This window comes from Rattus norvegicus, chromosome 10 (genome assembly GCF_021556685.1).
Source record: "Rattus norvegicus strain SHRSP/BbbUtx chromosome 10, alternate assembly SHRSP_T2T, whole genome shotgun sequence".
Lineage (NCBI taxonomy): Eukaryota > Metazoa > Chordata > Mammalia > Rodentia > Muridae > Rattus > Rattus norvegicus.
The window spans coordinates 71797501-71813596 of record NC_141543.1 but is presented as its reverse complement, the minus strand read 5'-3'; the positions used below and the strand labels follow the sequence as shown (position 1 = coordinate 71813596).

Here is a 16096-nt window from a genome sequence, read left to right as displayed (position 1 = left end):
CTGGAACATGGAGCACCCAGGCAGGTATGGTGCAGGAGGAGCTGAGAGTTCTACATCTTCATCTGAAGGCTGCTAGTGGAAGAGTGGCTTCCAGGCAGCTAAACTGAGGGTCTTAAAGTCCATGCCCACAGTGACACACCTACTCCAACAGGGCCACACTTCCTAAGAGTGCCACTCCCTGGGCAAAGCATATACAAACCATCACATGTGGGATGATGTGTAATAGAAGATTAGACAGAAAACAGATAAAGGAGCATCACACTTGGAGACAGTTGAGAGAAGTGATCCACGTGGTGGGCGCTCAGGAGAGGGCTCAGAGAGTGTGTCCCGGGCAAGCATGAGGACATGAGTTTGAATCTCCAGCATCCATGTAAAAAGCCAGTATAGCATCAAATACTTGTAATCTCAGCATTGGGGTGGTGGAGACCCAGTGGCTCTGTGAAGTTCACCAGATAGCCAGCCTACCCTAGTCTGTGAGCTTCAAGTCCTGTGAGAGAGAGACTCTGTTTTTAAAACTAAGGTGGGGAGTAATTGAGAAAGATAACCACTGTCAACCCCTGGCTGCCATATGCACCTACGTACAAACACGTGCACACACATAGACACACACACACACACACACACACACAGAGAGAGAGAGAGAGAGAGAGAGAGAGAGAGAGAGAGATTGTTCAAATGGTAGACAAGATGAAAAAGAAAATGCTGACTAAAAGTAAACAGAGCTCCACTGACAGTCTACTGAGCCCATACAAACTATAGAGAGAGGTGATACCATATATAAAATTGGCATTCCAGAGAAGAAAGAAGGGAAATAATTAAAGAAATATTGATTTGTCTTTTTCTAAATTCGTTCAAAGGCATCATTTCACAGATCCATGATCCTCAGCAACCCAGACAATAAAAATACAAAGAAAATCACACCGAGGAATGATATTACCAAAATCCTCCAAAAATCAAAGATGGAGAATCAATCTTCAAACGGGGGTTGGGGGAGGCACTGAAAATGAATAATCCATACGGAGAATTATCACTGGTTCTCGTCAGAAACAGTAGGGAACAGGGGTGGGGGGAACATCTTTGAAACGCTCAAAGGAAGCACTTACCCAGCTCGGAGGGTATACACAGCCAGAAGAATATGCTTGAGAAAGAATAAAACTAAGACACTGTATAGACAGATGAAACCTGAAGAAGTTGGCCACAAGTAAACCCATTCTGGGGAAAAAATGTTGAAAAGAATTCAAGCCAGTGGAAAATGGCATCAGATGAAGTGTGAGATCTATAGGGGAAATAACGTAAACAGTGTGGATGTGGTAAATATAAAACCGAAGTTTCCTTCTCATCAGCTATCTTAAAAGTTCACGGGCTACGTCAGACAAAAAATGGTCTTACCGGTGTTCCGTAGCAAGTCTCTGCAGGATATGTAGACGTGGTAAAAGACAAAACACGTAAATAGGCTGGCAGGTGATGTAATGCAACATTAATTCAAGGTAAGACTGTGATAAGATAAAGACGAATAGTCCTAATAGAGCAACAATTAAAAATAATAATAGTGCAAAGTGATAGAAATCAGAGTCCAACAGAGACTGAAGAATGAACTATTAAAATCGTCGATACAAAAGGAGCCAGGGAAGAGGACAAGTATGAGACAGTGATGGAGACAAGCAGGAAATAAAGAACAAGACGGTAACTGCATGTCAAAGATTGTACCTAGTGTAAATAGATTTTTAAAAAAAACTCCCTAGGAGGTGGCCTGCTGCTTAAGAGCACTTGAAGCTCTTCCAGAGAACCCAGGTTCGATTCCTAGCACCCACATATATATATATATATATATATATATATATGTAGATGGATATATAACCATCTATATCCAGGCCCAGTGGATCTGGTATCCTGCATGCATGAGGTACACAAATACACAGTCAGGCAAGCACTCGTACATATAAAATAAAATAAAAATCTCAAAATCTTTCAATTCTGAATTAAAAGGAAGAGGTTGTTGGATAGAATGAATAGCAGCATTCAATGCACCTCAGCATGGGAAGATCCCGACAGAGTGAAAGAACGAACGGAGGGGAGACCGAGAGATGGGGGCAGTGGCGTTAGGAAACAGCCTTGTCTAGTGCGTAAACCCTCGAGGCCATGATGCCACAGGTGGTGAAGATGATGATCTCATAATGGTAGCAAGATCTGTTCATCAAAATTGAGTAGTCCTAAATGCCTCGGTGTCCAATATGGTCACAAATATCCAAATAAAAACTGACAGTGAGAAAGGGACAAACTGCATGGATTGTAACATCCTTTCCTCTGTCGTTGACACGTATGCAGTGTATTAGTAACTTTTGCATAGCTGTGACCAAAATACCACAGAGAGGCAAACTGAAGGAGGGAGGAGTTATTTTAGCCTATGGTTTCAGGTGATCTGGCCCGTGCACTTGACCAGAGAACTTGATGGCAGTGTGGGTGTGGTACACCCGGATACTCCCCTCGTGGAAGACAGGAAGCACAGAGCAAACAAGGGACTTCGAATCACGTACCTCTTCAGCCTTCATGGTACATCTCCAGGGTCCTACTTCCTCTGAGCTCAGTGCCACTTCCTAAAGCCCTGAGTACTTCCAAAATAGCACTTCCAATTAGGAACCAAACACTGAACGCATAACATGCCAGGGACATTTTGAGTCCAAATCACAACAAGTAAGCAAAAAAAAAAAAAAATTATCAAAGGAATCAAAGATTTGAGCAACACTATCAAGTGACTTAACCTGATTGTCTTTTATGAAACTGTGCCGGTTGGTTTTCGTCAACTTGACACAAACACAGACTGATGGGAGATGAGGGACTCTTGACTGAGGAATTGCCTCCACAGATTGGCCTGTAGGCACATCCGTGGGGCGCTGCCTTGATTGATGACCTATGTGAGAGGTCTCAGATCACTATGGGTGGGTGGCGCCACCCATGGGCTGTAGTCCTGGAGTGCATAAGAAAGCAGGATGAACAAGCCGTGAGGAGCAAGCCAGCGAGCAGCCTTTCTCCATGGCTTCTGCCTCAGCTCCTGCCTCAAGCTCCAGCCTTGACATCAGTGTTGGCATGCCACCTAAGGGCTGTAAGCTGAAATAAACCCTTTCCTTCTGCTCCTCAAGCTGCTTTGGGTCACAGTGCCTTATCACAGCAAGAGAAACCCCCACTAATAGGATAGGAAGGAACCGTAACAAAAGACATTTACAGGACGTAAATATTTCGGTGGTGACTATGGGACACGCATCGAGATGGGCCCACCACAAGCTGGCCCACAGAACAAATTTCAACACTTTTTGAAGTGCTGAAACCACAAGGAATATGTTTTCTGACCAATGTATAATTCAATCAGAAGCCAATAGCAAGGCGAGTGAGAAAACGTAAGTCACCGCATCTGTATGTGAGGACATCACGACAGGTTCAACAGGCATGTTGAAGTGGCAAACGGACATAACATATAATAATCAGCTCGGAAACTTGGAAAAATGAGCCCTTTCCATGGGGCTGGGGGAAACCCAAGTAACCGAAGGGAGGAGGAGTGATGAAGTATCTGGGAGGACTTAAGGGGAGGAGTGGGGGGAACGTGGTCAGAATGAGTTGCATGTGTGTAAGAAATCCTCAAAGAATCAATAAAGATGTTTTAAAGCAGAGGTCACCAAAATTGGTGCGAGAAGAAATAGAAAATACTCATGCCTCTGCATTTATTAAAGGGATTAAATTTGTAATTTTAAATTATCTGCATTCACACACATAAGCACCAGGTCCAGATGGCTTCACCAGTAAATCCAATCAAGCATCTAAGTTTAAAAAAAAAAATGATACTATGTCTATACAAAGTCAGAAAACAAAGACAAAGGAAACATCTCACGACTTTTTACGAAGTTAACGTAATTCCAAAGCCAGAATTTCAAAGGATAATTTAAAAGCAAACCATGATGCCTCTAGCCTGTAACCCTCAGATGTCTGAGAGGGTAGGTCTTGGAGTACAGGTCATTTGAGCCACATAGTTCGTTTGAAACTAACCTAGGCTAACCAAAATTATATAAAGGTATCATAATAGAAAAGTAAATATGATTCCCTCCTAAATACAGAGGCAAAGCTTCCTTTGAAAATATTTGCAAATTAGACCTAGTAAAATCTAAAGAGAAAGTAAGTCATGAGCATGTAGGGTTTCTCCTGGGACTGCAGATCAGGCCACATCAATCAATACCAGATCAATCAAGGCCAGATCAATCAACACCAATCACCCTAAGAGTCAGATAAAGAAGGGGGATCATGGTGACCATCTTTACCAACATGTAAAGAAACATGACTATTTTTTTTTAAAGAAATGAAAGATTGAGGGGCCAGAGAGATCCCTCACTGGTTAAGTTGCTCACTGCTCTTGCTAAGGACCCAGGTTTGGATCCAGCACCCACAAGGTAGTTCACGATTGTCTGTAGCTCTAGTTCCAGGGGACCAGGGGACCCTAAGCCTTCTGTTGGTGTCCCCAGACTTCTGCATGCATCTGATATCCATAGAGACACACACATAATTTAAACATTTTTAATTAGCAAACTGAAAACATTAAAAAAAACATTTTGTCTAGCAAACTAGAAATAGGTTAGAATGTTCTCAATGCAACAGAGGCAGCTAACAAAAATATATATCTAATATTTAATGGTGGGATGGTGGTGGCCCACGTGGGAGGCAAAAGCAGGCGCATCTCTAAATTCAAGGCCAGCCTGGTCTACTGAGTGAGTTCAGGACAGCCAGGGCTACACAGAGAAACTCTGTCTACAGAAGTGTGTGTGTGTGTGTGTGTGTGTGTGTGTGTGTGTGTGTGTGTGTGTGTGTGTGAGAGAGAGAGAGAGAGAGAGAGAGAGAGAGAGAGAGAGAGAGAGAGAGATGGAGCAATAATAAGCCCTTTCTTTCAAAGATTAGAAACAAGACCAGAAAACACCCACCCCCTCTTGGATTTTTTTTCCCCAACATCACATTGACATTTTTTTTTTTTTTGGTTCTTTTTTTTCGGAGCTGGGGACCGAACCCAGGGCCTTGCGCTTCCTAGGCAAGCGCTCTACCACTGAGCTAAATCCCCAACCCCCACATTGAAATTTTTAAGCAAAAAAGATCAGGACAAAATAGAAAACTATAAGCAAAGAAATAAAATTCAAGCTCTCAAAAAATTAAGCTATTAATAAGCTCAAGAGTATGAATAGAGGCCACAAACATTTTGCTGAGAGAAAGCTGCCAGCCATGAAGGAATACATATTCTATTTAGATGTGATCCTACAACAGATAGAAGTCATTTATAAAGACGAAAGCAGATGGAAGGCTTCCTGAGGGTCAGCAAAGAGGGGTGGACGATGTAAGTGGGCCGCTTTGGAGGACATTAGCTGTACTCTAGATCTTGACTGTAGTGACCACCACGAGGATATTTATTTTCTTAAAGGTTCACTCCAGGTGCTGGAGAGATGGCTCAGCAGTTAAGAGCACTTGTTGTACTTCTGAAGTTTGGTTCCCAGCACTCACGTGGTGGCTCACGGTCACCTGTAACTCCAGTTCCGGGAGCTCTGACATCCTCTCCTGGCCTTTAAGGGCACTCACATGATAACACATTCATAGGTGTGAGCAAACCATTCACACACATAAAATAAATGAATCTAAAAAGTTAACTCATGCAGTTATGCATTAAACTTGATCTATTTTATCATATATAAATTACGCATTCATAAAGTCGGCCTTAAAAATAGGAAAAAATAGACACCATTAGGAAAAAGTAAAACCCAGACTATCGAGAAAAAAGATACTTCATATTTGACTCAGACCTTCCTTGAATTCAGACCATTCTTTCAGAGAATTCTCGATAATAAAGACAAAATATGAACAGGCTTTCTTAATAGGCAAAAGACTAATGTGTCGCAAAAATGTAACATGAATAACTGATAAGAACTGATAAGGCTGTGGTCAAGATCATCAGTCATTGTAGACTATAAACAGAAACACCCGGATTTGCTACAGCTGAGCCCCAACAAAAATAACTAAAGCCAGCAAGGAAACAATGAAACAAAGCGTTGGCCTGGATGTGGAGAGAGCCCAGCTGTCATTCACTCCTCGTGGAATTAAGATGGGGGGCTGGAAAGATGGCTCCGTGGGTAACAGCACCTGCCACCAAGCCCGACAACCTGAGTTTGATCCCTGAATCCCACATGGTGCATAGAGAGAACCAACTCCTGCAAGTTGGCCTCTGACCTCCATACATTCACCTGGCACAGACACTGGCACAAGATAAATAAGAAATACGCATTAAAGAATGGTAGAACCACTTTAGACCAGAGCCGGGCCAATTTTTATAAAATTATACGTATAACTAATTTATGAATCAGAATCAGCTATTCCACTCTTGGCGATTCACTCAAGAGAATCTAAAATGTCTGCAAAATGAATCATAAATAATACTTAGCTGGGCATGGCCGCACATGGCTGTAATCTAGCCCTTGGGAGATGGAAACAGGGCCACCTGGAGGTCAAGGTTAGTTAGCGTTGGCCAGGACTCTCATTGGAGGGATAAGATCCCAACCCACCCACAAGACCTTTGACCCGTAATGTGTCCTGCCTACAAGAAGATAGAGCAGAGACTTAGAGAATGGCCAACCAGTGATTGGCCCAACTTGAGACTCACCCCATTGGCAAGAACCACTCCCTGATACTATTAATGATATTCTTGTGTGCTTGCAGACTGGAGCCTATCATAACTGCCCTCTGAGAGGCTCCACCCAGCAGCTGACTGAAACAGACAGAGACCTAAAGCCAAACATTAGGCGGAGCTCAGGGAGTCTTGTGGAAGAGTTGGGGGGGGGGGGTATTGAGGAACCTGGAAGGGATAGGGACTCGGCAGGAAGACCAACAGAGTCAACTAACCTGGGCTCTTGGGGGCTCCCACAGACTGAACCACTAACCAAAGAGCACACATGGGTTGGACCTAGGCCTCCCCTCACATATGTAGCAAATGTGCAGCTTGGTCTTGGTCCCCCAACAACTGGAGTAAGGGATGTGCCTAACTGTTGCCTGCCTGTGGATCCTGTTCGCCTAGTTAGGCTGCCTTGTCTAGCCTTCGTGGGAGAGGGTATAGCTGGTCCTGCAGTGACTTGATATACCGGGGTGGGTTGGTACTCAGGGGGTCCTCGATCTTTTCAGAGGAGAAGGGAATGGGGGAGGGGGAGAGCGTTTGCAAGGGAGGAACTGGGGGACTATGATTGGGATGTGAAGAAAATGATAGGTAGATAGATAGATAGATAGATAGATAGATAGATAGATAGATAGATAGATACATACATACATACATACATACATACATACATACATAGATACATACATAGATACATACATAGATACATACATAGATACATACATAGATACATAGATACATAGATACATAGATAGATTAAAAAGAAAAAGATCAGCCTTGGCTGCACAAGTTTGAGGCCAGCCTATGCTAAATGCAACCTTGCCTATAAATTAATTAAATAAATACTCACAGGAGCTTCTTCATAATCACCAAATTCTGGGATCAATCCAAACACCCAGGTGAATGGGTAAACAAACCGGATGTGTTCCTAAGCTAAAGAACAACTCAGCAGAAAAGGAACGAACTGCAGGTGCGCCCCCATGCGGAACAACCACAAAACCATCATTGTGAGGGAAAGAGACAGGCAGAAAATGCATGGGGAAAACCATCGATTCCCTACTTAAAATCTGAAATTGAACTTGATTTTGAAAATTGAAGTTAAATTATCTATTTGAAGTTTGTCTGTATGAAAAGAGGGTAATCTAACAGTGGTAACAGAATTCGTGAGAGTGGTCACCCAGGATGGGGGCGGGGCACAGACTGGGAAGAGACATGAATTCATTTTCTGTAGGGATAGACATGTCAGTGTCTTGTTGAACGCGGTGTTTACATGGGTGGAGGGTACACATCTGACAGAACTCAGACTGTGCATTTTCAGTGTGGCCAGTGGGATGCCTCTTCATTTTAACCCCAGCACTCAGGAGGAAGAGGGTGGCAGGTCTCTGTATATCTAAGGCCAGCCTGGTTCACAAAGTGAGTTTTAGAGTGGCCAGGGCTATGTAGTGAGACTCTTTCCAAAAAACTCTCCCCCAAAAAAGATTTGGGGTGTGTGTGTGTGTGTGTGTGTGAGGGTGTGTGTGTGTGTGTGTGTGTGTGTGTGTGTGTGTGCATGCACACGCGGTCAAGAGCACTTGCTGTCCTTGTAGAGGACCACAGTTCAGTTCCCAGCACCCACATGGTGGCTCACATCCACCTGTAACTCCAACTCCGAGGGATCCAGTGTCTTTTTCTGGCCTCTTCGGGTACACGTATGTACATATGTTCATAGTCACAGGCACACACATGGACGCAAAAAATTGAAATATTTAAGTAAAAAAAACTGAGAGCAAAATGCCATCAAAACTGGCACAGATAAGGTGGGAAACCTCAGACAGGAGACAGATGGTGAAGGTCCGCAAGGCCAGTGGACCTGAAGATGCCCAGTTGCTTATTTGCCAGTCGAGCAGGTAAACCACTGCGCCGCGGAGTCCATGGAGACTGAATGAGCATCCTCTGCCAGAGCTGACTGCATCCTCCCCCCTGTCTGTCTTCCAGCTCACATATCTGCCCCCACCATGGGGGGAGTGCCGGTCCTCAGAGATGGGACTCGACTTCTTTCCTGTTTACAGCATCACAGCCTGTCGGATTGACTGTGAGACCCGCTACATCGTGGAGAACTGTAACTGCCGCATGGTCCACATGCCAGGTGGGTGCCGGTGTCCCCGGGAAACACCTCCCCCACTCCTGGAGGATGCAATAGTGCTCTAGGGAGGCTGTGGTGCCTGGCAACCCAGGGGTAGATGGAAACTCTCCATCCAGCGACCAGGGCGGCATCCCGGTATGCGGGAGTGCCCAGATGTGTGCATCAGTTCCATCTCAATGTTCCATATGCTCGCCAGTTGTCTGCTGCTCTTGCCTCCTGAGTTCGGCGTCCAGATAATCGGATGCATCCTGATAATGTGTCTGTTGGAATATCCAGATGTCTGTGGCTTTCATCCAGATGTTTCCCTTCATGCACCCAAATGTCTAGCACTCTTTCGGGTGCGGCAGAAGTCTATTAGTGAGCAAATAAATGTGTGCCTGTGCTGACACTTCTGTCGTCAGACTAACAACGCTCGTTGCGGTCTCATTAGAGGCAGTTAGCACGTCAGAGCCTTGAGTGTGGAGTGGAAGCTGGTGTGGGTGGGAGAGTAGCAGCAAGGTCTGGTAAGTGGGGTGGTAGGCATGGACCTTAGCTTCTATTTCAGGCTTCTCCACCTACTGTGTGGGCTGGTCCACATTACTAACCCTCTCTGTTCTTACTTTCATTATCTTTGATTTTTAAATGCCCTGAGCACCACAAAAGTCAGTGGTGGTTATATTAATGTAAGAAGAGTTTGGAATAAGAAATCTCTTCTGGGCTGGAGAGATGGCTCGGCCCATTAAAGGCTAGGTTCACAACCAAAAATATAAGAAATCACTTCTGCTAAAGACCTACTGTGTGCTTGAACTGTTTCTTTTGATATTTGTTCTTCTAGGCTTATGTCCTACATTATTTAAGCTTATTTAATGGAACCTTTGTGGTGGATGTGCACACGCATGCGCGTGCACACACACACACACACACACACACACACACACACACGGGTTCAATACCTGTCATTTTTGTTGTGACAACTCTCAAGTGAGTATCCTCATGGCTGAATTTTGAATTATTTCATTAGTGATCAGTCATGATCTTAGTCATTCAAAATTAGAATTGTTGATCCTTAAAATGGCCTCTCTTCAAAGAGACTTTGCCAGTACTCTTTAGGTCACTAATATCAGGAAGGAAAGACATAGGTGTGGCCCCAATCTAGCCACTCTGGGTCTTGAAATCTGCATCACTTTCCATGACTGGGGTCAGAGGTAGCTCTGAGGAAAGACACAGACTGTGGCTTGTAGAAGCTACAAAGGCAGTGGGTTGTCCCCTAGACCCAGGAAAGACCATAATTTTCTCCCATCACCAATGACACCTGTGCTGACTGCAGACTTATAACAGTGCAAGAGAGTGCATGTATGTTGCTTTAAATAATGACACTAAAATGAGCTTCCTGGAAGACAGGGCAAAATGGAAACCACATCACTTAAGGTGTTATTATTGGAAAAGGGAATTGCACCAGCCCTTCAGTGCTAAAGAAAAAACAGTCTCCAGGGTGGGGGAAGAGGTGTCAAAAAGATATTCCTGAGGGATCTTGACTGTACGTTTCATAGGGGGAAAGGGAAAATAAAACAACCAGCAACAACAACAACAACAAAAAAAACCCAAACAAACAAACAAAAAAAATATTTGTGTTCTGCCGAGAGTTCCCAGAAAGGAAGGCCGAGCATCAGTAAGCGTTCCCTGCCTGGTGCTCAGACTAAACCAGCCATGAGCTTTTCTCCCATAAAACCTAAGCCAGAGGCAAGCAGACAAAGTGAGGTTGCAATCATTCCAAACCCATGACATGACCCGTGACATCTCAACTCTATGTGATGATGGGCAGAGCCGTGGGGAGGAACAGGGCCAGCCCTGGTTGCTTGTAGCAATGTGGTATTCTGAGAAGCAGCAGCCCCAGGATGCCACAGACCCCTGCTCCAAGCCTACCTTACTGCCAGCAGCTTGCTGTCTGGAAGGGCAGATGCTAAGGTCCATGTCTTTCCACTTGGAAGCCTAACACAGGGGATCTGGCTTAGAACCTTAGGACCATGTCTGGTCCCCAGTCTCCCAGACAAGCTGCCCCATCATCCACCAGAGCACCAGAAGAGAGCCGGGCAGCTCTCCTGGTCTCCTCCTCACAGAGCAGATCAGAAGTCACCACCAGATCTGAGGACCCTGAACAGTGGCACCCACCAGACTGTCCCCTGAAGACAGCTTATCCCCGTGGGTTTGGAATCCATTCAGTACCTGGGCCACTGAGCTGCTGCTGGCGTCTGTGGACCTGCCCATGTTGTTAATGGTCTTTCTTTCTTTGCTTTCCTTTCCTATAGGGGACGCCCCTTTCTGCACCCCTGAGCAGCACAAGGAGTGTGCAGAGCCTGCCCTCGGTCAGTACTGGGAAAACAGAGGGAGAGGGGGGGTGAGGTGAAGATAGTGGAGTCATCTGGTGGGGACACAAAATCAACCGTGGCAAAAGGAGCTGGGAAGGGATGTGCTCAAAGAAACTCTGCAAGGATGGAGTAGCGGCGGAAGCTGGAGAGGAAGAGAGGGGAGGAGGGCTCTCCTGGAGCCTCATGGATAAGAGCTGCAAGAGGCACAGAGAGATGCTGATGAAAGAGAGAGAGATTTCACAGGGAATGGAGGCTACAAGGAGAGGGCAGAGATAGAAAGAGGGTGGCCTGAAAGAGCTTGGTGAAGCCAACACACACACACACACACACACACACACACACACACACACACAGAGGCAACAAGTTGATGTGCAAGCAGAATGTCTTTCACATGCTTTGAGCCCAAGGGGTAGGAAGCAGCGGCAGAGAGGAGAGGTCCTCTTCCATTTCATGCGTGCAAACACAAGCCATCCCAAGTCCCACTGTGCTATCGGTGCCAGCTCCCCATTTCTCTTGGAACCCCTCCTCTCATAACCTCCAGAGCATTTGAGGGCTAAAATAACTGCAGGCTCCCCATCTGGAAAACCAGCAGGGAGGGGGAGCACACAGCCATGGGTTGAGGTAGCCCAGGTCTATCTCTCCTCTCTCCCGCCCCAGGAAACAATGGTGAAGCCCCTGCAGCAGCTGCTGCTGGTAGCACTAAGTGAGAGCAAAGCTAAGACTGGTGTTGTAGATGGGGTGGGGGGGGGGTTTACAATGTATACAAAGTCTTTCTTTGGAATGAAGATAACAAAACCAAATGAAAAAGACAGAGGCCAGTGAGAACAAAAGAGGGAGCTGAAAGAATAATTATTTTTGCTAACGATGAAACTTTTGGACCCTTGCAATTAAGCATCAAGGCTATAGCAAGAGGGGAGCAAGAGGGTTCATCTCAGCACGTAACAGACAGCCAGGGGCTTGTCATCTGCAAGCACGGTAAAGGGTTCAGGAGATGAAAAATCTACAGAGGAGATGTCAGGGGAAGGGCCCATCACTACTCACAGGGCTGGGATTCTTCCTAGAAGCAGGTCAGAGTGACAGAGTGTCAAGGTGGGACTTCTCTCTATGCTACCTTTAACAGGTTTTTTGCCAAAGCCAGGCTGAGCAGTGAGGAAGCAACTCTCGAGGGCCTGGCTAAAGTTTGGTCAAAACTGGAGGGCTTGGTTGGAAGAGGAGAGGAAAAGGAGAGTTGTGTAGGGGCTGGGGGAGGAGTTAAGTTGCTCCAGGGAGAGGATTCAGGGATCTTTCCCTGGGTAGCCTCTCAGCTGGCAGAGAGTGTGGCATTGGTTATAGGGAGCACCAACAGGAACCACATGAAGTCCTGAGTTCCAAGCAAGGTGCTCTCCACATTAGCTTTTAGGGTAACTCACTTTGTGGGTCAGAACTCCAACCTAGACACAGAGGAGAAAGTCCTGAGAAGGGGAGGGGCCAGGCCTCCCTGGGAACTGTCCTGAAAGTGGCAATGGATCAACAATTTTGAAAGTGCCAGAGGACAGTAGCAGCAAGCAGAAGAAAAAACAAGCCATCTCAACAATTCCCTAGCTTGCCTCTTAATGCCTAGAATCCAGGTAGGCTGGGCCAGAGATCCTACACACACACACACACACACACACACACACACACACACACACACACACACACTGGCCTGAGACCCTCTCCTCTCTCCTCCAGGTCTACTGGCAGAAAAGGACAGCAATTACTGTCTCTGCAGGACACCCTGCAACCTGACACGCTACAACAAAGAGCTCTCCATGGTGAAGATCCCCAGCAAGACGTCAGCCAAGTACTTAGAGAAGAAATTTAACAAATCGGAAAAATATATCTCGTAAGTTAAGTGGGAAGGGAGAAAGAGGGGAGTGGCATTCAGAAAGAGGCACAAAAAAAAAAGGGGGGGGGAAGAAAAAAAAAGAAAGCAGTTAGCTCGATTTAGCAAACATTAATTGAGCACCTGCTGTGTGCCAAGCTCAGAAGACAAAGCCACAAAGAGCTTGAAGCCTCCTGGGGAGATAAGTGCGGGATTGAAAGCTGCAGAGGGCAATGACGTCTGGGGCGATGTTGCCTATAATTGAGTTATGCAGACTCGGAGGGAAAACCATGGTTGACTGCTGTTTGCTCAGGGTGAGGTTCAGAGAGAGCTTGACCTTTCTAAAGAATGGATAATTCTCTGTGTGGATCTGGAGCCTTCTGTTCCCTCTTCTGGGAACACTTTTCCTGCCACTCTGCCTAACTGGTCTTCATGGTACCTGTCTCTATTTAAATGGCATTGCCTTGGAAAGTTAGATTATGGCCTCCCTCTTTTAGTTTCCTTCCCAGGCACCGTGGAATTTGCCTTTATAATATTGCTGTGGTGGGTGACTGGCAGTTAAATACGTGGTTTGTTCAGGGAAAGGAGCTGACACATGATATCCTTCGAGATTCAGGTGTAAGGGTGGAATTGGGCCTGGGAGATGGACAGCCATTGAGAGTGCATATTGCTCTCTTTCTGGAGTACCAGAGTTCAGATCCCAGCACCGGTGTCAGCTCAGAAATGTCTGTAACTTCAGCTCCAAGGAATCTGACACCCTCTTCTTGCCTCTGTTGGTGCGCGCATGCACACACACGCACACACACCCAGAGGTGCACATGCACACCAAGACACACACCCACATGTAAAAAACATTAAAGAAGAAGAGAAGTAGTAGAAGGAGAAGAAAGAGGTTTATCAGGAGAAAGACTCAAGACTGTAATCAGGTTTCATGATGGGAGCATATTAGACAGCAGGCCAAAAACATTTGCTGGGACCTGAAAGAGGGGCTTCCCTTTAAAGTCTGGAAAGGAGCTTCATTGGCAGAAATTACTTAAAATGAGAGTAAGAGAGATAAAGAGAGCTACCATGAAAGAGGTGGGTGGCAGGGAGTGGAAAGGGACCCCAAGAAGAAAGTCTCCAAATGAATCCCAACCTGACTTTTGCAGATTTTCGGAGGACATAAGAACTTTATAAAACGTGGTTTAGTTTGGGATAGCAGACACGACAAATAGTATAATAGAGTCAAGGGACCATCAATAAAGACCTGTCAACCACAGTGCAGACAGTTTAATGTGTAATCCTAGGGACAGAGATACACCGCAGGAGGACATGGCAGACAGCCCCCTTCCCATGTTCTAACATAATTCCCCATTCTGAGTCCTCCTTCACTGCTGCCCTGTGCACCCATCATAGTGGGATGCTCCATACATGTTCTTCTTATTCTTGGCTTTCCACTAACTACCAGAACACACACACACACACACACACACACACACACACACACATCTCCTTTCACGGGGTAAATGAGCAGGAGACAGTGTCCTGGTAGGGACTTAGGACAGAGTTGGCACAGGATACATTAGAGACAAAGGGAAAATAGGACATGCCACAGGTCTATAGGATGACCTAACAGTAAGTAGTGGTTATAAATATAAGTATTTAGAAGAAGGAGGTTTTGACACATGTCCTTTTAGCAAAACAACAGTACTAGATTCCTCCCTTCTCCCTGGGCTGGGAGAGGCTATGCTCTCCCCAGCCATGAGCTTTTGAGGTCTACAGTAGCAAATATAGATTCCTCCATGTGGAGCAGGCCTCAAATGTAATCAGAAAGCAGTGCATTATCCCATAACCATCATGCCATCTTGTGCCATGCCGCATCTTCCCCGGCTGGTTAGTGTTGAATCTCACAGGGTTCACAACTGGGTGAGACCGTGGATGACTCTTCTATCACAGCACCTGCATAGCACCTTGAAAACTGGTCAGAAGGGAGGTAGCTTCCGGCTCCACTCATGCCTGACTCTCTATGCCCTGCCACCAGAATATGTAGAATGTCTTTACCATTAAGTCTTACTACCTAGTTTGCATGGGCAACCAAGAGCAGTGACAACAGCCTGTGTCAAATTTGTGTTCTTGAACTCTGCTCCCCAACAGAACATTCGGAATAATAGATTCTACAGCTGTGGTGCCCGATGTGGTAACCACTGGTCATGCACGGCTGTGGAGCATCTGCAATGTTGCTTGTATGACCAAGAAACCGAATAGTGTTCATCTTTAACTGGAACCAACACACAGTTTCAGAACGCCCCTCCAGGTGGAAGCCAGATGGGGGAAAGGGAGCCTACTTGTTGCTGTGAAATTCCAGTGTGGAAAGACACTTGGTTCTTTCTCTCCCAGACTTTCTCCCACTCCAGGACAGTTGCCCGACCCCTCCTGAGATGACTTCTGATCAACAGGTTTAAAACAAGAGGCATGGAGGGCATGCCAACCCCCCACAGAAAGAGGCTAGAATGTAGGAAATCCCAGGCCCTGCTGTTTAGCAGACATTTTGAAAGTAGGAATGCATTTCCCTGCCAAGATGCGTTTCATTAACACACCTGCCTGCGGGAAAAGCGCATTAGGAGCCCAGGACTTCTGCCAGGAACACCCAGCCACCACAGGCTTGCTCCTTACAGTTCCCCCAACTCTGGCAAAAGACTGAACAATGCCAGGTCAGGGCATCCCACCCCAAAAGGCTGATTAGGGATCTCAGGAGGAAAATGGGCATTCTCAGGAATGGACCATAAAGACTTAGGTGTTCATCTGAATGAAGCAGACACCCAAACTGAAACCAATCTAGTCAAGAGATCAATGGCTCATTTGCATACTGTAATGTCTGTCACTATGCAGGCTCTAGAAGATTCAGGAATGTGTGTGGGTCTAAGATAGATTTCCAGAAAGAATACTAAGGGAGACAGGGGTAGAGCCAAGGACAAACGTGGACAAACAGGGTCACAGCTGATAGCAGCCTCTGCTTCTAGAATTCTACCTTTGGACAGCTCCCTGAACCTCCCTTCTCCATCCATCCACAGGAAAGCTGGATTAGCGATCTGTGGATGCCGAGGGTTCTAACAAACTGTGGTGCT

General features: G+C 46.0%; 1 protein-coding gene across 4 annotated transcripts in view; it reads left to right on the top strand.

Moving 5' to 3' along the window:
- Asic2 (acid sensing ion channel subunit 2) overlaps nucleotides 1-16096 on the top strand; it is a 1063476-nt gene that overhangs the window by 1039951 nt on the left and 7429 nt on the right. For 2 of the 4 annotated variants that reach the window (XR_015630264.1, XR_015630263.1), the window contains exons 4-6: nucleotides 8657-8807; nucleotides 11090-11150; nucleotides 12872-13013. Coding sequence is in view for 2 of the 4 variants with exons in the window: in NM_001034014.1 (NP_001029186.1) it covers nucleotides 8657-8807; nucleotides 11090-11146; nucleotides 12860-13013 (362 nt within the window). In the remaining 2 variants the exon portion in view is untranslated. 4 annotated transcript variants of the gene reach the window in all.